General features: G+C 39.8%; 1 protein-coding gene across 13 annotated transcripts; it reads left to right on the top strand.

Annotated features, from left to right (window-relative positions):
* The first annotated feature begins 7939 nt into the window (after positions 1–7939).
* LOC143895364 (uncharacterized) lies at positions 7940–11814 on the top strand. Of its 13 annotated transcripts, none has more exons than XM_077402428.1 (9): positions 7961–8326; positions 8637–8814; positions 8901–8945; positions 9023–9232; positions 9876–10232; positions 10674–10824; positions 11083–11312; positions 11418–11593; positions 11668–11810. In XM_077402428.1, the coding sequence occupies exons 4-9, from the start codon at positions 9166–9168 to the stop codon at positions 11806–11808; spliced, it is 1122 nt and encodes a 373-aa protein (XP_077258554.1). In that variant the 5' UTR covers positions 7961–8326; positions 8637–8814; positions 8901–8945; positions 9023–9165; the 3' UTR covers positions 11809–11810. The 13 variants fall into 13 exon arrangements, with proteins under 13 accessions (XP_077258555.1, XP_077258554.1, XP_077258551.1 ...); XM_077402425.1 differs by having other exon boundaries at positions 8637–8829; XM_077402422.1 differs by having other exon boundaries at positions 7961–8140; positions 8284–8309; positions 8637–9232.
* The last annotated feature ends 10868 nt before the right edge of the window (positions 11815–22682 follow it).

Genomic DNA, 22682 nt, shown 5'->3' with positions numbered 1-22682 from the left:
CGCTCCTTCGGCTAGCGAGACCGAGGGAAATCGTGTTGCAACTATCACAAGCTTAATTGACCGCGCTATTATACTTTCTGACAAAAAATTCCATAACTCTAACATCAAAATTGTTAAAGATATCGTGACTAACAACTGTTTTCCAAAATCAATCATTAATAAATACATTGCCAAAAGATTAAATCACCTTAAAACACGAAATACGTCTACCGAGGATAGTAAAATAATTTTTGATCCAAAGAATAATATACCGTTACCATATGTAAAAGATCTGAGTGAGTCTTTAAGTCGAGATCTAAAAAAAATCAATATTAATACTCTATACACGGTCCCTAAAAAACTCGACTGCATAATAAAAAGAAGGAAAGATAGGATAGATGATCTTAATCAAACCGAATTAGTTTATAAAATAAACTGCAAAGATTGTAATGTTGCGTACATCGGGCAAACGAAACGGTATTTATGCACGCGTCTCAGGGAGCACCAGAATGATATAAAGAAGAACATCAGTAATCATTCCGTGGTTAGTTGTCACAGAATGTCATATGGACACGACTTCGACTGGAATAAACCAGTAATTTTACATAAAAAGAAACAGATTAAGAAGAGGAAAATAGCAGATGTTTTTTACAAAAAAATTTAACGATAATATAAATTAACAAAGAGACACAAAAAAACTTAACGCTCTCTACGAACGTATTATAGAAGAGACATATTTTCCCACTTCTTACTCTCTTCCCCCCTCTTGATCGTTTTGAGCAAAACTGTTTTGTTGTATTCCGTGTCCGCACATTAACAGTAACATCGCCGACTCGACAAGTTCTTTGACTATGAACGATCGAATATACCGTGCCAACGGTCTTTTATACATTATAATTCTCAACGAACAAATTATTTAAGCACATTATTTATATTAAAAATTAAAAATTATAAGGCTCTCGTGATTAAATCGATTAAAGGAAAAGAGGCAGTAAGAGCCGGCGCGGTAAATAGGGCGCAAGTTATATATATTTCTTATCGTCAATACATAAAAAATAAAAAATTTAAAATAAAAAATTCGCGAATGTTTTGACCATTTTTTGTGGTCATTTTTAGTGCAATAAATTAGAAACGTGTAAATTAGAAACTATATTGTAACGCGGTCATTGGGCTATTGTATACTCGCACGTTGCACGTTCCTTTTTCCATGCGGTCATTCCGGTGTGTGTGCGCTACTCCATAGGCAAGCAACCTTGAGTCTCTCTCAAGTTGGAAGGCCAGGAGGACTATGCTGATGCATTTGGTACTTCATTATATGTTACACGATACCTGCGTACATACGGAGCGACACACTGATTTACGGTTCACATCGATATAAAATTAAAGTTACTTACAATGAAATCGTGAACGGTATAGCGCACAAAACGGTAGACAACAGACGCAAGTTATCTTGACATTGTTTCGAAAGATAATACTTGATCGTAGAACGGTACAGCGCACAGATAACGGACGCAAACTGTCTCGACAATGTTTCAAGAGGTAATGACCGATCTAATATGTTTCGCTTGTCTCGAGGTTAAAAGATCGATGTATAAAAATTCGGTGACAAACAAATAGCGGTAATGCCAGTTGAGAGATCGATGTATAAGAATATTCGTTGCAAAACAAATAACGGTAATGCCAGTCAAAGACCTTGTAACACGGTAATCTATGTATAATACAGATTCACAATAATTCACAATTAAATATATTAACTGTGCACTATATATGTTACATGTCGTAATTTTTATTTTTTATTTATTAGTTTTTAGATGTGGCGTAGCAGGCATTACGCCTAACTAATTAATAGTTTGTACTTGTGACGCTTGAAAAGGACCTAAACCCGAGGTCGAAACGTAACGTTCTATTTAATAAAATTGGCCAGTTGGGCCGAATAAAGTACACCAAAGCTGAATAATATATCTATGAATTGAACATCAATGGAACACCAATAAACGGAACATCAATAGAACCTCCGCGCCAGGCGTAAACTGTTGCTGGAAAAATATAATGAATATAGAATAAACCGTAGTTTGAAGCAAATTCAATACTATTGTTGAGCATTTGCGGACACAGCTTTACTTGTTATTTGCACAAACACTTGTCATGAATTTACGTATCTACATATTTCGTAAACATGACAGACCCCAGATAGGAAAACGCCTGTTACATTTACGAAATATGTACATAAATTCGTGACGAATGTTCGCGCAATAACATGTAAAGCTGCTTCGGCAAATACTTAGCAATAGTATTAAATTTGTTTCAAGCAACGGTTTATTCAATATTTGTTACATTTATCCAGCAATAGTTTACGCCCAGAGAATTCATAGATGTACATACAGTTTACATATTATTGATGGAAACAATTTACACATTGTTGCTGCAAACAGTTTGCAACATCAATTTACAAATCTTTGCTGTAAAAGCATTATGAGTATGTGTTGAGTATGCCTGACGAGCGTGTGCATGTATGTATGTGTCTGATCATGCGCGCAGCAAACGGTCCCGAAATTGCACCAATGTGTCGTCATAGAGAGCCGAGCGTCTTCCGAGCGCGCCGTTACCGGTCAGTCTTCTCGTCGTTTGTGACACGAGCTGGTGCACGATCGGCATAATAAAAGCATTTATTTATACACAAGGTGTTCCTTTCCTTACTATCCCGGCAAGCTATCTGCACAAGGTCGCGGAATCGTGTGCAACGGTTCAACAGTATGAATCTGAGAACGATGGTAATTTGGTTCGAGAAGTTCTGTAGAGATGGCGGTTCGTTCGCCGCAACGTGCGCGCTTACTGTAGTGATAAAGAAGTTTTCTGTTATGTATTGTCGAGTCGAGTCACGTAAATACACTGCACGTGTACATTACTTATTTCTTTGAGCAATTATATTTGTACTACCAAGAAAACAAGTCTCTATCCTTTCTTCCCTTGTTTCTTCCGAACGATTTGTGCTGAGAGTTTGGATCGACGGCGACAACGCGGATTCCAGACCAGAGATTGCAACAGAATCCTAGACGGAACTACAATTCATGTTCACGTAATGTTTGTGGTAACAATACAAAAATTGTTGTCAGCAACATGTTTGCATGATTTTGCACACTCATGTTTTGCTATCTGGGTACTTTTTAGTAATACATTTTGTGTAGTAAAACAGATTCTGAGAAGAAAAATCGTCGTTCATGTTCCGTTTGTTTCTAATTAATATTTAACATATCACGATGTCAGTAAGTAAAGAATTGATAATTGAAACAATAATAATTTATGGATATAAACTATTCACAAAAATTAAAGGAACACTTAATTTTTCTTAAAAAATAGACAACATTTAAGCAGCTGTAACTTTGTTAAAAATAAACGAAATTTAAGTTAAAAAAAAAGAATTTTAGAGCTTAAAATCTTTACTTTCAAAAGGTTACTATTATTTTCTAGTTTCTGTAAATTTGGTAATTTTTAAATAAAAATTAAAAAAAAATACGAGCTGGGCAAAATAAAAAATTTCCTTCTCACTTTGTGGGTCTGTCACGTGCACAAAAAAATATGTAAAAATTTTCGACTTCCTAACGTGAAAGCTTGAAGTTTTCTCTACAAAATCTTTTTTACTCTACAAATACTTTTTTTATTTTAAGTCCTCTCATATAGCTGGCTCAAAATTCTGTAACTCAAAATACGTAAGAAATCGTGACAAAGTTACGTCTGGGAGTTTAAACAATTTCACGTTCTTTCGCATTTTCCTTTATTTTCCACTTTTTCACCGCTACAGACGTAATTTGTATGGCCATTTTCGGATTCTATACAACTCAAAATACGTAAGAACACGTAAGATTTATTTGTTCCCCTAACAGTTCTTAAAACTTAAATTTTGCATACTCTTCAAGCAATTTCACAATCTTTTGCCCTATAAAACCATAGTAGCCACCGTGAAAAAAATCTCATAGCTATTTAGCAAATTTTTTTTAATGCAGGGTATCTAAAGGTACAAAAAAAAACGTAAAGAATAAATTTATGTTGTTGTTTTGCACATTTCTTTTCTAAATTAAAATGAAAAAGGGAAAAATTGCTAATTTTTACATTATTTTCATCCATTTGTATCATGTATCATGTCTACATGTCATTTGAAAAAATTTGGAATTATATCATTCAATAAAATAAATTAATAATAGTCCTTGCTTGCAGTTCAAGATGTAATTAGTAATGTGAATACATGGCCCATTTGAAAAATGTTTTGGTATAAAAATATAAAGGATTATAATTTAAGCAGAAAACAGTTTGTGCTTTTGGTTAAAGCAGAGATACTCTGTATTTATGCTTTCTACTATTCTCTATTTTAACAAAGATTACAATTTTTAAATTGTGACGTGACAAGTCGCGTCTACTTCCCGGACGGGCTCGGCCGAGGGGAATTCGGGGATGCTTCCTCGTTGGAGCGAGGGAGGGGCGGTTGCGTATTCTAAATTGGTCTAATTAGCTATTAAGTTTAAGGGATCGCCAGTGGTGGCTGGAGTCAACCTGTAACGGCCGGGAGCCGCAACAAGGAAGGGCAAAGGATTAAGGAAACGGCCAGGGGATATGGCCAGAAGTCGGATCGCCCGGACCTCCCCGCAAGTGCATGAGTGTCGCCGGCCGGAATTCACTCCGTACGCGGTCGTAACAGCGGCAGGATAACAGTCTAGGGGACCCCGGGACACACCCGAACAAAACGCCAGTCAGACCAGGGTGCCGAGGGGCGGCCCAGGGAAAGGTACAGCCCTGGGGCCGCCACCCGAGGGGATGCCGGCAGACGGGGCCGAGGCCCGACAAGCCTGATCCCGAACGCCGACTCGATCATCGCGGCCCGGACAGCCGGTTGATTCGAAAAGCCCGCGCCGAATCGGAGGTAGTTGGAGCGGCGCCGCCGGAAGGGGAGGCGCGCGAGAAGCTGAGGCACCGATGAGAGCGCCCAGAATTGGAGTGGTGCCCCCGGAAGGAGCGGCGCACGTGCGGCCTAGGCGCCGGGAGCGCTAGGGTCGGCAATCCGGTCGAGCGACACGCTACAGCGCAGGCGCGGGGAACCGGCGCGATCCCGGCAGGTCATCGTTTCCGACACTGTCGTGCCGGAGAGAGACGTGGGACCATCGCCCGAACTCCGAGCTGCCCGGACCAAAGGAGATACTACGACGCATTGTAAGGTCACCACTCTGGCGTCCCCGCGTTAAAGAAAAGAGAGTTCGCTCGAGGCACTGGCCCCAGGCACGTATCGGTTACCTGAGCGCCGCAGGATCTACCTGTGGACAGCGGTATGAGCGTGTGCGTTACCTGCGCTCGCATTTAAGGTAGAATCGTGTGGAGATCGTGCCAGGGCCTTGCCGAGAGTGAGCTCTCCGGTGCGTAGATACCAATCGTGTCCTCCCCGGGAGCACCGTCACGGCCGACAGTCGCGTGGCGTTGGAATATGTGAGTCGGATTAATCGTGTCGAATCGTGTCGCGTTTCCTTGTGTTAATATTTGTAATCGTGTCGCGTTTCGTTGTGTTAGAGTTCGTAATCGTGTTACGTTCTGGTCACGTTGGCAAGAGTAATTGTGCCGCGTTTCCTCGCGTGAATCGGGATAAGCGTGGCGATAACGGGAGCGAGTTGTGAGGGAAACAGCGGGCCGCGAGTGGCCATGTAATTTGAAGGGCACCCGCCCTCGCATTTGAGTAATGTATCCGGACCCTCGAGGACGACGAATATTGTGCTTGGCGGGACGGAAGGATCGACGGGATCGGCGCGGGGCAGCGGAATCTCTGTGCTTGCGAAAGAATTCAGGATTTGCGTGGCAAGTCGCGGGATCGTCCGCAATCCGAGTCCTTATTTCGTGTTCAGGGGCAATCGCCGGCCAGCGTGGTCGACACGGCAAGATCGCCCGTAATTTTTGCGTCGTACGGAATCGAGGTGGCCCGGGTGCGCGGTGAAGGCGCAACCGAAGGTGCGGCGAGTCGGTTCGTCGGCCTCGTGGCGTAAATTTGTTGTGAGTTCAAATTCGTTGCGAGTTCGAAGTAAGGTACCGCGATACCTTCATCAACTAATTATTCATGTTAATCTTTTGTGTGTTCGTCTGCGTTTATCTGTTGCGTTGATCTGATCTCGCGTGTGTTAATCTACAGTATTTAAAATTTGATATTCTCGCGTGCCCTTATTGCGTCGTTTATGCGGCATTCGTGCGTCAGCCTCTCCGACTTTTGTGCGGTAATTTATATAACATCTTCACGTTAATTTGTTGCCGCGGCTTCGATCCGCCGCCGATAATGTCTCGTTACCGTCTGATTTCGAGTGCGAGATGCTCAGACCAATTATACCAACACCTATTGTGATTAAGATTCGGTTGCACGTGTCTTATATCTGACTAAATATATATGTTGTCTTATTATCATCATTTTGTGTGTTTTTGATTGCGTGACTCCCTGAAAGAGAACTACGCCTTGAGGTATTGTCGGGGATATTGCGTTAGATATAATACGGTACGGTGGTGCGATCCGTCGCACCTGGCGCCCAATCATTTGGTGTCTGAATTAGTTGCGCGTGCTGTCAATCCACGATAGCCCTCCACCGGATTGCGAGACCGGGGGAAAAAGCGTCGCAAAATATATAATTGAAAGAAGTTGTAAATAACATATGATCTAATAGTAAGAAGCAAAATATATATATTCATAAGTTATATATTATTTAATAATAAGAGAAATAGGATCGTAACGATATACAATCAATTAGAATCAAAAGCCATGCGATCCAAGCTTAGGTCTTTGACAGCCTTATATTAGTTTCTGTATACATATATGTCTATATATATACATATAATTTTTCCAACAAACTGCGCGCCGATTATTGGTCGGACTTAAAACACAGTAATTGTTAGAATTAAAAACCTTTCCCTCCCCGGAATTAAATCGACTCGATTTAATTATCTAAAAACTGTAAAGAAATTTATTGCGAAAAATATTATCTTAGCCAGGGTTCGAACCTGGAACCTCCCTCATTCCGTGTAGGGCTTCGTACCAATTCGACCACCGAGGCATGTGGTAATATTTATCGCAATAACCGGTTAATAATAGTTTGAAACGATTTTCTCAGGCGACGTAAATAATAATAAGAGAAATAGGATCGATATACAATCAATTAGAATCAAAAGCCATGCGATCCAAGCTTAGGTCTTTGACAGCCTTCCGGCGAATTTGATTGTTTATTATTATGCCATGGTCGAACGACTTTTAGGCAAGAAATGTATAACGCAGAAGAAATAAAACACAAAAAGGCAAAACAAAAATTGTAGACTAAAGCAAAAGTGCGTGCATGCTCACTCTCTAAAGGACCAGAGATTGAAGCGCGCTGAAGCATGCTGCTCGCCCCCAGGCAGGGTGCAGAAGAAGTGAACCAATACTGTAGTTTCACAAACTGAAGACGCAAATCGCAGTGATAATAATACGATCTTAAGACTAGATGAAATTTTAAACAATATATATACTGTGAACAATAACACTTAAACTAAAACTAGATCTAATTCAGGAACTGCATATATATACAGACTATGTTACGCTTAGACTAGATTATGCTTGTACAATAGGTGTCGTCGATTGAACCACGCAAAACATCCCCGTTCGATCCCGTCACAAGGATGTAATGAAATGTGATGTTTTGCGTGGTTAACTTGTGACGACGCGACGCGTGACGCGCTCAGTGGAAACTCAGCCTTAAGCTAGATTTGAGGCTGCGTTCGGGGAGACGTTCGTAGCGCTGACAACGTCATTCTGTCTTTGTTACTTACTGAAAGTTGAACAAGGACAGAGCACGCTCCGAGCGCTAAAAGCGCGCTCCCCGAACCCAGCCAATCAACGCGTCTCAGTAAATTACGCGTATCCGACGCGTATAGTAGCTGAGACGCGTTGATTGGCTGACGCAAGTTACGCATATGCGTCTTACGCCCCATGTGAAACCAGCCTTAAGTAGCGCAAGCAGCAACCCACGCAGCTCTAAGTGATATCAGCAGTGACGTAGAACATCGTGCCTTGTTGCGTGGTTGCTGCTCGCTGCTTGACGCGTCCTGTCTGACGCCAGCTTTAAGCGGGGAGCACACACTTCTGCATAACGCCGACGACGTAAGCCGAAGAAACGTGCGTGGTCTTGTTCCTTCGGCACCGGTGTCGGGACCTCGCACGTTTTTTCAGCTTACGCCGTCGGGGCCGGTCGCACAGTCTCCGCGTAACGTGCGTCTCCCTAGCGTCTCCGCGTAAACTCACTCTTTGTCTCTTTCTAGGGGGGATAGGTAGAAAAAGATGCAGAGTGCGTATTTTAGGCAGGTAGGTCTTCACGTTGGTGAGAGTAATATTTATTTTTACAACATTGTTAAATATTGTACAAGTAAAAACCTAAGTACAGAAAACGTAGATGCTTGCAAACGAAATCGCTGAGCAAAACGACTAATCAAGTTTTATCGAGATCGAAGTGGTTCAAGGGTGAAGAGACTTATAAAAAAAGTGTATATTTCTCACATAACGTAATCAAAGATCTTGCTTAAAATGACGTTTATAAGAATATCTTTGATTTTTTATTTCTTACGTTTGCGTTGCTTGATTATTACAGGACATTATTTACCTTTTTTGATACCAGAGGAAGTTAACTTGGAAACTAAGGAGCCACGTGGTGGTATAAAGCTGCGTTTCACGCAAAAAGAGCTGCACCTGATAAAACATACATCCACCAGCCAAGATAATCGGTGTAAGGCCTGTACGTGACGATCTTCTTAGATATCACCATAAGCGGAAGTACTTCGTCAGAGCAGATTACGGTAGCACTCGTAAAAGTAACCAAATATAAGATACATTATACAAAAAATTTAATGCGTGAAATAACACTCGCGTCATAATATCGCAGCGTTTACGTACACTGAGAGAAAAGATCCGTTGTACCAACTTAAAGGTGAATCGTAAAATTAACAAAACCCTTGTTTATTTCTTACTACAATTTACTTCAGTAGTATCTACTGAACTTTTCAGTTATAGTTACAGTGTTGCCCGATAGGAGCAACGGTTCACTAGTTTTGTCAATGTGACATAACCTATTCAGTTAGGCTGCGTGGAAACGTCACTCGAGTGCAGGCTATACAACATTTCTCGTGTACGTGTCTTCGAATAAAGATATGGACGAATTCGTTCAAAATATCTTGACACAGTGGAATTTAAGTTGTTTAAATGAAAAATTTAAACGTAAGTATTTATTCCTACATATACATGTATTATATAATTTGTATGCCGTTCTATTATATCTTGTAAACATTGAGGTTAAAGTTGTATATATATTAAAAACTTTTAATCAAGTTTCTCGTTTTACTTTAACGTTTTTGATATTACAAATAATATTAGAAAAAAGTAAAAAGTTAAATATAATGCAGTTGTTATTATTTTATTATGTATTACAAAATTTTTCCATTTAAGATAATATGATAAGTAATGATTTAATTTACTTAATGAATATGTAAATTAATGTTTTATTTTGATATCGTACATTAAATGTCAATATTTTAATTTGGAACTGTTTTTACAATTTTGCTTTAAAATGTTTAAACATTTTTAATACTTTATTATTTTAAAACCAATTAACTTTGTAAGTACGAATAATGTGTGTATGTGTATGAATTGTTTTTTTTTAAATATTGCATTATCATATTATTTTATTAGTTAATTACAATTTTTAGTAAAATTGCTGATTTACAAATGGGTTATTGGTACAAATAAATAAAATTTTTTGTGATTTTATTTCTTTTTAAATCAAACATTGTTTTAAACTTATACTTATTGAGTTTTCTTAATATTTAATTTTAATTAAAAGAGCATGCAATTTTTTTTGCAGAATGTGGTATAGATGAAGAAGTATTCAGACAAATAGATAATGATTTTTTAGATCAGTTATTTGATAAATCTGAATGTGGATTCAGGAAGAAATTTGAAATAAAATTGGGTGTTTGGAAAAGTGATGGTGGTTTATTGCATGACGAAAAACAAAATAAATGTTATGAAAAATCAGAATTAACAAATGAACACACAAATGATTTTGCTTCTGAATCTACTAATTCTTCGCTCAATCATGATGATTCACTTGCCACAATAAATCATAACACGCATACTATATCTACAAATAATACCTCTAATATGTCATTACTTGATCTGATAGAAGTTGAATCAACTGTGAACGTGATCACAGTTATGCGTATGTCATTTGTATTCTAATCTTTATAATGTAGTAAATAAAATTTCTTAATTTCATTTATATAATTTCTTTATACATGGTCTCTTTGTTAAAATTTTCAAATGTATATTCCAAACAATATTTTTTATTTCTATTTTTATACAACTAATTCATATAATTTGTCATTAAATGAATGCAGTTGCTAACCCTCAAATTTAAATTTAATATTTAAAGTTGTTATATTGTCAACAATAAAAAATTAAAATCATTAACATTTGACTAACTATACATGACTAACATTAACATTTAACTAACATTAACAAAATTCTGTATTTTTGTAACTATACATTGACTAACATTAACATTTAACTAACATTAACAAAATTCTGTATTTTTTTTACTACAGTCTAGTAAATTTCTTAAATAATTATTTTTGTTGTTGGTTGTTTGTTTGCTTAACAGCTAATAGACCAGTAAAGAAAATAGCTGATTTGCTGAAATGTACAGTCAAAGGCAAGATAATTATGCAAACATTTAAATTATTTAAAAATATTGATACCAGGTTACTATCGGATCTTGTAATTGATAATGAATTTGAAATTTCAGGATATAGGTATGCAATTAGTTTTATTAAAAAGGAGATTTCAAAATATAAAATTAATTTTATTTTTATTTTATTTTATTTTATTTTTATATATCTTCTGTTTACTTTCATCTAAAATCATATTTAATATTACCGAAACAAGTATAAACAAATGTAACAAAAGTTTTTGTTATTTGTTAAAGAAGAAATAAATAGTTTGTTATTTTTCTAAAACAAACGAAATATGTTAATATTTTTTATTGTATTTTAATATTTCTTTATTAACAGAATAACTAAAGAAAGATTTATTGGATTGGCGAGAGAATTGGCAGAAATTTTTGTAGTGCCACCTAAAACAGTTGAAGAGGCAGCAAAATTGTTTTACTATCATTTTCAAAAAGCAACAGCAGGTCATAAGTGTGTCAGTGCTGGTGGTATTCTTTATGATAAATACTTCAACTATCGCAGAAAATTGATTCACTGTCAATTAATATCACCTGATGAACAACAGATAGAAGGTGCATGTGGCTTACAAAATAAGTAAAATCAAGCTTTGTTTGGTATTACTTATTTTGAAAAAACTCGTACAATTTCATTTTTTAATTTTATTTCTCGATTTTTAGATACACCTATCGAATTTGCTGAACACGCCATAAAATGGCTGGAAGTCAATGATAAGCCAGAACAAGAAGTCATCACGAAATGGAATAACACATTTCATTTAAGAGTCCCTTGTAAAAACGTAAAGAATTATTTTTTACAGTTTAAATGTTTAAGATCGACTTTTGGCTACATACTAGTGAGTTTCACTTTCAACTTCTTAACATTACGTAAAAGTAATGGTTATACATTTAAATATTATTATATTTCTAGTTATCTTATGATTTTGACACAATTTATCCCAATGCGAAAACTAAATTTAAAGAAGAGTGGGACACAGTAGCTCCATTAATAATACGTTGTGCTAAATCAAAAAATAAATTAAATCCATCAGATGAGGAATTAAAAAATTGAAGCAGGTATATTTATTAAATAAAATGTTTTTATTTAAAATAAGTATTATTGCGAATATAACTTAAATTAATTTATAAAAATTTTATTAACACTTTGAACATTTTAAAATAGCGATGTTTTTTATATGACATATTATAACATATTATGACATATTATATTGTGTGCAAAATAGATTATTTAGGTTAATGATTGATTTCATTGTTGTAGGAAAAACGAATATTTTAGCACTATTTTGTTTATCGAAAATTCTCGGGACAATTCTTCGCAAAAGAAAAGATTCTGATATTACTTTTGGATGTTTGTTACAAGATGTAACGAATTCCTTTATACTTCATGTTAAGGTATAAGTTTAAATTAATTAAAAATAATAAGCACTTTTCTTCATTTTAGTTTATTAATTTTTCTTTAGTCGCTTGATGATTTAACGGAGTTTAAGAATAGAAGAATTGAAGAGTCAAACAAAAGTGGAAATAAAATTGGACCTTACGTCGCAATTATTGGAAATATAAAAAAAATTGATGATGAAGATGAAGATGAACAGGAATATAAAGTATTTTTAATTATTAATTATTTCAATTTTGAAATAAAATCAAACAGTGTAATTGAAGCAATCGACTATTGTTTTAAATCGTTTTTTGCGCTGAAAATAGATTTTTCTGCAGAATGCAGGCACTTATGGGTGTTTCTTCAAATTTTTTTTTTATAAGATTGAATGTCAAAAAGTCAAAATGTATACTACTGTTACAAAATTTATTAATAGATTGGATGAACTCCGCAATAACGATAGTTAGTTTCGTATAATAGTACATATATTTCATTTGTTTTATGAAAATTTGATTATTCAGTGATTTATGAAAATTTGAGTATTTTTCAGATTTAATATTTATATTCACATATATATAAAAAAATATTTTTTGTAATACTGAACAAATAAATGTTATTTTTATATTTCATTGTTGCATTTCTGTATTTATTTACAAAATGATTAATTTAGAAGACGAAATGTTGAAGCTTACATTGCAATTATACAATAATCCTTTAATATCATTAAAGACAGTACAATTTATTGTGGATAGATTAATAAACTTCATTAATGTAATATATGTGAGGTACATTGAAGAGAAAGGAAGCCAATTAAATAAAAGTACACATGAATTAAGTAATATTATCTCCCCCGATGGGTTCCTACCTTGCCGAAGCCTCGGGGCGGGTGTTCGTGGTTCGCGGGACGCGGGGGACGACGGGACCGCTCGGCGGACCCGGTGTTCTCGGGGGCTGCGGGTGGCCGCCCTGGGGCGGGTGGGGGGGCTTAAGGCCGCGCACGGGGATCACCCGCTCAGGGGTGTAGCCGGGCGCGCCCGACCAAAAGGAACCCCCCAAGCCAAGGTGTGAGCAACCGTGCTGATGGCTGCGTGGCGCAGGGGGTGCTGCGTCACTAACGGTGCCTCCCGGAAACCGGGCGACCTCCGGGAGAAACCCCTTCGGGGGCAGCCAAGCCCCGGGCATTCGCGGCTTTGCCCGGGTGAGATCGCGCGACCGCGGTACTCGTGGGAATAAAATGCCAAATTTATTAAATTTAGAGTACGAGGAGGTTCTCCAGGGCGTGGCCACCTTAGCAGGTGGCGAGCGACCTGAGGAAAATAGACCGGGCAGCTTGGGGAAGGAGCCGAATGAGGCCCAACCACAAGCTGGTAAAAACCGGAAAAAATTTAGTGGAGCGGCACGTCTCCGCTACAAAAAACAGAAGCAGATGGAGGGGAGCAGCGGCGCTGAAAAGCCCGCTCCAGAACCGAACTCTGCTTCTGCAGCAGCGCTGGAGACGGGGGAGCGAGCTTCCGCTGGGACGGGCAAACGTCCCAGATCGGAACAGAGCACACCCAGTCCCAGCATTGCACAGCTGGGCAAAAGGCCTAAAATCACTCCAGATCAGAGGACTTTTGCCCAGATAACATCCGGCCTAGTAAGGGTGGCCATGGTTCCCATGGAGTATCCCGAACGAAAGCTGAACGAACAAGAGGTTGCTCTCTTGAAGGAAAAGGTGAGGGGAAGTATCCTGAGCATTGCGAGGGGTACTAAAGCTCCCACCTTCAAGGGCACCTCAGATAGGGACGGTGCAGTCATTTTTAACTGCACCGATGTAGAAACCGAAGGGTGGCTTCGAAGCCTAACTTCGGTAATAGACCTTAACGGGGTCCGGCTGCGTGCGATGCGGCTCGATGAGCTGCCTAGGCGGCATCGAGTGGTAGTGCATGTAGAGGACCCTAAGATGCCTGTCAAGGAAGCGATAGAGCTACTTGACAGACAAAATGAGGGTCTCCAAGCCGCGGATTGGGTGGTCGCGAGGGGTAGCGAAAGTAGGGATGCTACGAGCACCCACTTCGCTGCCCTTATTGGGGAGGGAGCGTTGAGTGCTCTTAAAGCGCTCAACTTTAAACCCTTCTGCGGACTCAGCCAGGCGACAGTTAGGTTGCCTGGGGGGGACCGCAGGGGGGAGTTAGGAAAGAAGGAGGATAGATCGGAGACTGCCTAATCGATGGCAGGCTCTAATATCCCCTTCACTCAAATCAACTTGCATCACAGCAAAAGCGCCTCGGCGGTTCTAGCCAGGTGCGCAGCTGTGATGCACACAAAGCATTTATTCCTCATCCAAGAGCCGTGGCTCGTCAAAGGACACATTAAGGGCCTTGGAGGTTGTGGTAAATTGTTCAAAGCAGACAACACAGAAAGACCAAGAGCCTGTATTGTGGCGAAAGGTCTGGATGCCTGTCTATTACCACAATTCAGCGACAGCGATTTAGTAGCTGTAAGGCTGAAACTCAATACAGACGATGGAGGGGTCAGGGACCTGATAGTGGGGTCTGTTTACATGCCCTACGATTCGGAGGAACTACCCCCCCAAAGAAACATGATAGAGCTAGTAACTTATGCGAAGGAAAGGGGACTAGAGCTCCTCTTGGGCTGTGATGCGAACTCACACCATTTGGTGTGGGGAAGCTCCGACATAAACCCAAGGGGGGAGAGCCTACTTGACTTCATCATGAGCACTAACTTACAAATCTTAAATAGAGGAACAGAACCCACTTTCCTGGACTCTAGAAGACAGGAAGTGATAGACATTACGTTGTGCACGAGGGGTGTGGTGGATCTGGTGGCGGGATGGAGGGTCTCAAATGAACCTTCAGGGTCCGACCACAGACAGATCCGCTTTGACCTTGTGAACTTACAGAAAGATGAACAGTGGGGGAGAAACCCCAGGAAAACAAACTGGGAGGGCTTTAGAGCCGACTTAATCAGTCGGCTAAAAAATGCGCCGACCAAATTCCATACAAAGGAGGACCTGGAGATCGCAGCGAGCTTCGTAAGCGACGCTATCGGGGAATCCTTTGAACTAAATTGCCCATTGAGGCCAAGAAATGCCTCGGCCGGTGCCTCATGGTGGAATGCAAAGCTATCGAGGCTCAGGGCCGGGGTAAGAAGGCTCTTCAATAGGGCTAAAAATGTAAATACGTTGGAAGCCTGGGAAAAGCATAAGGCTGCCCAGCGAGACTACAAAAAAGCGATAGTCAACGCCAAAAGAACGGGGTGGAGGAGTTACTGCGAGGGGATTGAGAGTGCTCCAGAAGCATCCAGACTCTGCAAGATCTTCTGCAAAGAGAGTGACCCACAGTGGAGCTGTCTCAAGCTCCCTAATGGAGAATTCACAGAAACAACTGAGGAGACTTTGAATCATCTCATGGAGGTTCACTTCCCGGGATTTCAAAAATCCTCTTCAGCCACGGAGAAACAACGACAACCTAGGGCCGTTTATAAGCCCAGGGCCTGGGCGTTGGCGGCAAAGGTAGTTTATCCACAAGCGGTGGAGTGGGCGGTTCGCTCCTTTGAGCCCTATAAGGCTCCGGGACCGGACGGCGTACTCCCTCTGCTCCTACAGGAGGGACTCGAAGAGCTGGTAGGCCCATTGACTAAAATCTTTAGGGCAAGCATAGCTCTGAGACATGTCCCGCAAGCATGGAGAGCCACTAGAGTGGTCTTCATACCTAAGCCTGGCAGAAATGGACACATTAAAGCCAAGGATTATAGACCCATCAGCTTGACCTCTTTTCTATTAAAGACCTTGGAGAGGCTAATTGATAGGTTTCTCAAGGATGGACCATTAGCGGACCACCCTCTAGCCAGTGCTCAGTATGCCTACAGGGAGGGCAGGTCTACGGAAACTGCCCTACACCACCTGATAGGCAAAATAGAGACGCAGCTGGAGGCGAAAGGATACGCTATTGGAACCTTCTTGGACATCGTAGGGGCGTTTGATAGCACCTCGAACAAGGCCATTAAGGAAGCAATGATTGCACATGGGGTCCCGGAACCGCTAGTAGACTGGGTGGAGGATATGCTGGCGGGGAGGAACCTAACAGTCACGCAAAGTAATATTAGTATCACTGGTAAACCAAGCAAGGGGTGCCCGCAGGGTGGGGTTCTGTCCCCTCTGCTGTGGTGCCTAGTAGTCAATGATCTTTTGGTGAAACTACAAAAGAAGGGGTTCCTGACCTGTGGCTATGCGGATGACGTAGCTATAGTGATCACAGGATCCTTCTTAGATACCCTAAGGGACCGCATGGAAGATGCCCTAAAGATCGTCCAAAAATGGTGTGAGGCCAAGGGATTGATGGTTAATCCATCAAAGACAAATATAATGGTCTTCACTAGAAAATACAAACCAGAACCCATTGAGCCTCTTAAGCTCTGGGGGAAGGTAATCCCCTTTACAACCTCAGTTAAATACTTGGGACTACATATAGATACCAAACTTAACTGGAAAGTACACATTGCAGAGAGCAGGAAAAAATTCTACACATGCATGTGGATGTGCAGAAGAGCCATGGGAAAGTCTTGGGGCATCAAAGCTCCCATAGCACTATGGTTGTACAAAGCGGTACTGTTACCGAGACTACTTTATGCATCTGTGATCTGGTGGCCCAGAACAGAGAAAGTGGAAGCAAAGAACCTTCTGAAAAGCCTACAAGGTAGCTACCTAAGGGCTGCAGTAGGGGCTATGAGGACTACCCCCACAGAGGCGCTAGAAATTGCACTCTGTGTGCCTCCACTGGACCTGGCCGTGGTAAACTCAGCAAGGAACACAGCATACAGACTAAAGTGTCAGGGAGAATGGAGAAATACAGGATTGGGACACACAAGGCTCGACCTGTTCCAGAAACACCCTTTCACTTCAAAACAAGATAGAATTCTTAAAAAATACCAGTTGGTAAAGCACTTCAAAATACGAATACCAACTAGAAAAGACTGGTCTGACCTGAAGGGAGTCGGGGATCCCAATGTGGACCTATGGTTCACTGATGGGTCAGGCATTAATGATTGCTTCGGGGCAGGATTCTACGGGCCGAAGGAAAACCACAGGGAAAGTATTCCTGTGGGAAGCCACTCAACTGTTTTTACAGCTGAAATACTGGCTATCCTAAAGTGCACGGAATACCTGCTAAACAAAGATACAAAGGGAAAGAAGATAAACATCTGCTCGGATAGTAGAGCAGCCATACAAGCGCTGGCAAAAACAACTACTGAATCAGCATTGGTTTGGGATTGCATGCTAGCATTAGAAAGACTATGCGGATCTAACAAAGTCACGTTAGTATGGGTGCCTGGGCATCAAGGAATACCCGGGAATGAAACCGCAGACATGCTGGCCAAGAAGGGAGCTAATGAAGCACCAATCGGCCAGGTGACGGGAATACCCTTTGCAGTAGGCAAAGAAATCATCAAAGGTCGCCTGAAAAGGGAACATCTGGCCAGGTGGGAGAAGTTAAAAACCTGCCGCCAGGCCAGGACTTTGATGAAAGACAGCAGACCAGGTAGGGCTAAAGAACTACTGGCGCTAAGTAAACAGAAACTGAGAATGGCGTTGGGACTGCTCACTGGTCACTCTGCCTTACTCAGAGCACACCTTTTTAATCTCGGGCTTGCGGAGCAAAAGGCATGTCGCCTTTGCGGAGACGAGAAAGAAGACAATGTACATATAATATGCCAATGCCCGGCATTTATATGCAAAAGATACAAAACCTGGGGGAGTATGTTTTTAACCCCCCAGGATTTAGAAAATGCTAGGGTTACAGATCTGATAAACCTGGTACAAGGTTCAAGACTGTATCTCGAGACCTAGCAAAGAAAAGAGTGGGAAGGCACAGAGGATCAGTTAGATCTAGCGGCCGATAGGGACCTTGGTGGTACCTCCCACTTCTGTACTACTACTACTACTACTACTAAGTAATATTATTAAAGCTATATCAGAAGACTCAAAACAAATTTTTAACAAGTTTAGTACAGAACATCTTAGATTTGAAATATATAAAGAAAAGGGTCTCTTAACGTTTTCAAAAAAATGTGAAATTGGCCGAACGTTTAATAATATAGTTGAAAATAATCAAGTATGTATCACGGAGAAAAAAATTTATGCTCAATATATTCCTTTAAAATGGAGCTTGAAAGTAATGCTTGAAATACCTGGAATATTTGATTTGCTAGTAAGTTATATGAACAAATTAGAAAAAAAAACAAATATAATAAGTAACTTTATTCAATCTGATTGTTGGAAAAAATTAAAATGTTCCAGAGACTTCGAAAACAAATTTGTAATTCCGCTTTTTATGTATCAAGACGATTTTGAAACAGGCAATCCTCTCGGTTCAAACGCAGGAAAGAACAAACTAGGCGGTGTGTACGTATCTATACCGTGTTTCCCTCAATACATCACATCTCAGTTAAATTATATATTATTAACAATTTTATTTTATGCTAATGATCGTAAAGAATACGGAAATAAGAGTATTTTTCATCCATTAATAATAGAACTAAATGAATTAAAACATGAAGGTTTAGTTATAAACGTTAACAACAAACAGCATAAAATTTTTTTCCAGTTATGTTTAATTTTAGGTGACAACTTAGGTCTTAATGAGATTCTAGGTTTCACTAATAAATTTTCATCCGGTAAACCTTGTAGAATTTGTAGTGCCTCTATAGATCTAATTAATGTTTTAACTAGAGAAAATGAGCAGCTATTAAGAACACCGGCATCTTATAATAAAGACTGCAATAAAAAAAATTCTAGTGAAACTGGAATTGAAGAGTCATGTGTTTTTCATACAATAAACGGTTTTCACGTTTGTGATAATATTTGTTTAGACATAATGCATGACATTTTCGAAGGTACTGCTAATTACACAATGGTAAATATTTGTCGCGATTTGATTTATAAGCAAAAGTTATTTTCTTTAGAATTTTTAAACGACAGAACGCAAGCCTTCAAATATGGTTCAGTAGAAAATTCTACTAAAATACTTGTTATAAAAAAAGAGCATTTTAAAAGTAGGAATAAATTTAAAATGTCCGCAGCTGAAATGATAGCTTTTACTAAATACTTTGGGTTACTGGTTGGTGATAAAGTACAAGAAGACAACAGTGTTTGGGATTTATATATTATGTTTCGAAAAATCGTGGCTATCGTAACTTCTCCACGAATTGTTCAAGGACATATAATTCAATTAGAAGTATTAATTCCCGAGTTTTTGTGCTTGTACAAAGAATTATACGGGTCTTTAAAATATAAATTTCATAATATGACTCACATTGTTCGCTGTTTAATGAAGAACGGACCTCTGGTATACTATTGGACTATGAGATACGAGTCAAAGCATAGGCAACTTAAATTTTCAGCTGTCGCTACTAACAATAGAGTCAATTTAATAAAAACTATAAGTAATAGAAGTCAATTACAATTGGCATATTTACGATATTGTAACGATCAACAGTATAATCGCCTAATAATTAATAGCAGTGAAGATATTGATGCATATACACGAAAACTATATTTTCCGAACAGTGCAGATGGTGAACGCATCCTATCAACAATATTTATTGAATTTAAAGGATTAGAATATAGAATTAACATGGTTGTAGTAGTAGAAATAAATGATAATGTGCTTAGTTTTGGAAAAATTTTAAATATTTTCATAAAAGACGAGAATATATATGTACTATTACAACGTTTGAACAATATTTGTTTTAATGAGCATTATTATGCGTATAATGTTGAAATATGTAGAACATACTTTCTCAAAAATATTAATGCTTTACCTGATATCCATCCGTGCATTTTAATAGAAGGAGAAAATTCTACATATTTTGTTGCTACAAAATACATATTGTAAATAATTAAGATAATTGACAATGTCTGCTTTTGTAATAACCAGATTTTATTTAAAAAAATTTCTTTCCATTACTCGAAATACTCTTTTTCTACATTACATTATTTACATTAGCTTTAATACTTAACCAGTTGTATAGTTATCTTTAATACTTAAACAGTTATAAGTTCTTATATTTAAGGTCTATCTACGCGCTCGAATTAGCTGAATTATAAAAACATGTAACTGATATTAATGATTAATATACACATAATAAAACACTTCATAACATTATATAATATTTATTTCATTAATAAAATTTATTGTTGTACTAATGAATAATGTACCTCAATTATATATATGTATATATATATATATATATATATATATATATATATATAGACACTTTACGCGATGATGCCCCCTTTGGTAGACTGGCGCGGCGTACATACACGGCACTGCTTCTTGCGGCGCTCGGCCGCTAGCACGCGCGTGGAGTGGGAAAAACAGCACCGCGTTCCGGTCTCTAAGTCTCTACTGATAAATTCAGTAGTTTTTACTGAAGAAGCATGTAGTTGTGGTTATTGTAGATGGTTCTGTCATATTTACAACGTAATGCTGCTGACGTTACTGAACATGCGTTACTGTACTACTTTAGTTGGAACTACTGAACTTATCAGTAGACACAACGGATTTTTTCTCTCAGTGTACTATAAAAGTAATGTCGACGTGGTCTTGTTTTTTTTCGCAGATGATCTCGTGTTCTTTGGCGCTTTATTAAATAAATGTGCCACTCAAGGAAGACGGCGAGTGTGCGCGTTTACGTTGCGGATGAATACTCGAACTACGTTCTGCCACATGATTCCAAATGCTGAACTGGGCAGTTTTTCGCTATCGAGACGTGCTCTGGAAAACTTATTCGAGCTCTGGACAAAGAACTTGGTCTTTCGCCGATCGCACGGAGACGTTACATCGAACGTAAGAACTAACGTTAGTTTTTGTTTGCTGTATTTAATCTTCTGTTGTTTGAAACTATTGTCGAAATATCATTGTCACTTTCAATTAGGATAATATTCGTCTAGATATAGGAAGACACGAGCTATCTATGTTTGTTCAAACCAGGTAATCCAAATGTGTAAGGATTTCTTTTTGGTATATTAGCTTTTTTCGCAATTTCAAACGTAAAGTAACGCCGTCGAAAAAAAGATTCGTTTAATGTTGTGTAAGTTTCTATTCTTTTTTTCGTAAAATATTTATGTAACGTTTTGACATCTTCTAATGTAGGCAGATCTATTTTTTGAGTCTTTTATGCGTGGATTGTGTCTCTAAGACAGTCTTCGTCACACTCATGCCAACATCTACAAGTAATAGTTTTAGAAAATTTTTAACTACGTTCTTTTTCGTTTTACCTCTCTTGATACATTCCGTAATGAGATGACGTATATGTTTTAAGGCTTCTGGGCTCTTTCTGTCATGTTGTGAAATATATTGTGACGTCAGAGGCGAGAAATGACATATTTTGAAATAACACGCTGAGAATTCTTGCCATTACTCGCTCACCTGACGTCACAATCTCACATTATGACGGGAAGAGCCCATAAGCCTTAACAAAGATTGACAATCGACTGCTACTGCAGGAGTACAAGAAATCAAAACTTTAAAAAAGAATATTGTAATATTTATCTGAAGTAGGTAAGCTAGGCCGGTTCTAACCATGGAGCAATGAGGGGGGGGGTGAGGGGAGGGGGGAACCGCGGGCGGAAGGGGACCACGGGGAGGGGAGGGGGAACCGCGTTTTTTCATGCGCCGCGGGTAGGGGGAGGGGGAACCGCGTTCTTGGGCGCCGCGGGTAGGGGGAGGGGGGAACCGCGTTCTTGGGCGCCGCGGGGAAAGGGTGAGGGGGAACCGCGTTTTTCAGGCGCCGTGTTTTCCAGCGCCGCGGGGCGAGGGGTCCGCGTTTTCCGGTGCCGCGGGGCGACCGCGTTTCCGCCACGCCGCGGGGCGAGGGGCGACCGCGTTTTCCGGCGCCGCGGGGTGAGGGGGTCCACGTTTTTCGGCGCCGCGGGGCGAGGTGACCCGCGTTTCGCCGCGCCGCGGAGTCCGCGTGACGTCACATGACACGTTCGCGTTATCTCTCCTTCGCGCGCGGTTTCTCGCTCCCGGCCCCCGTTATATTTCCCCCGTTCGCGTTCTCTTTCCCTCGCGTGTCGTGTTCTCGCTCGCGGTTTCTCTCGCTCGCCCCCGACCCCCGTTTGCGCGAATACCTGCACGTGTGCGTGAAGTCACCGCGAGACATATTCTTGAAAATGATAAATATAATAAATTACATTTCATTATATGTATAAGGACTATACATGTTAATTAAAATTAAATTATTATAATATAATATTATTCGATTATACAGGGTGTCAGAAATAAAAGTATCCAGCCGAATGACTGGGAAAGATTGGGTCAAACTGAAGAGAAAAGTCGTATACCATTTTGCAAAATTCGCAATAGTTAACAAGTTATTAATTAAAACGTCTGAGCGAATGCGCGCACAAGGAGCGATAGAGGCGGGCCTCGTCGGCTGGCTGGGCTGGCACGGTGCCCGGCGCGCGGCGAGCGGTGGAGGTCGAGACGAGCGGCGAGCGGGGCGCGGCGCGGCGCGGCGAACGTCGAGCAACAGATGTTATACAC

This window comes from Temnothorax americanus, unplaced genomic scaffold (genome assembly GCF_048541705.1).
Source record: "Temnothorax americanus isolate GAGA-0224 unplaced genomic scaffold, ASM4854170v1 Scaffold155, whole genome shotgun sequence".
Lineage (NCBI taxonomy): Eukaryota > Metazoa > Arthropoda > Insecta > Hymenoptera > Formicidae > Temnothorax > Temnothorax americanus.
Note: the sequence above shows the minus strand (reverse complement) of the source record. Positions and strands in the feature narration are given on the sequence as shown.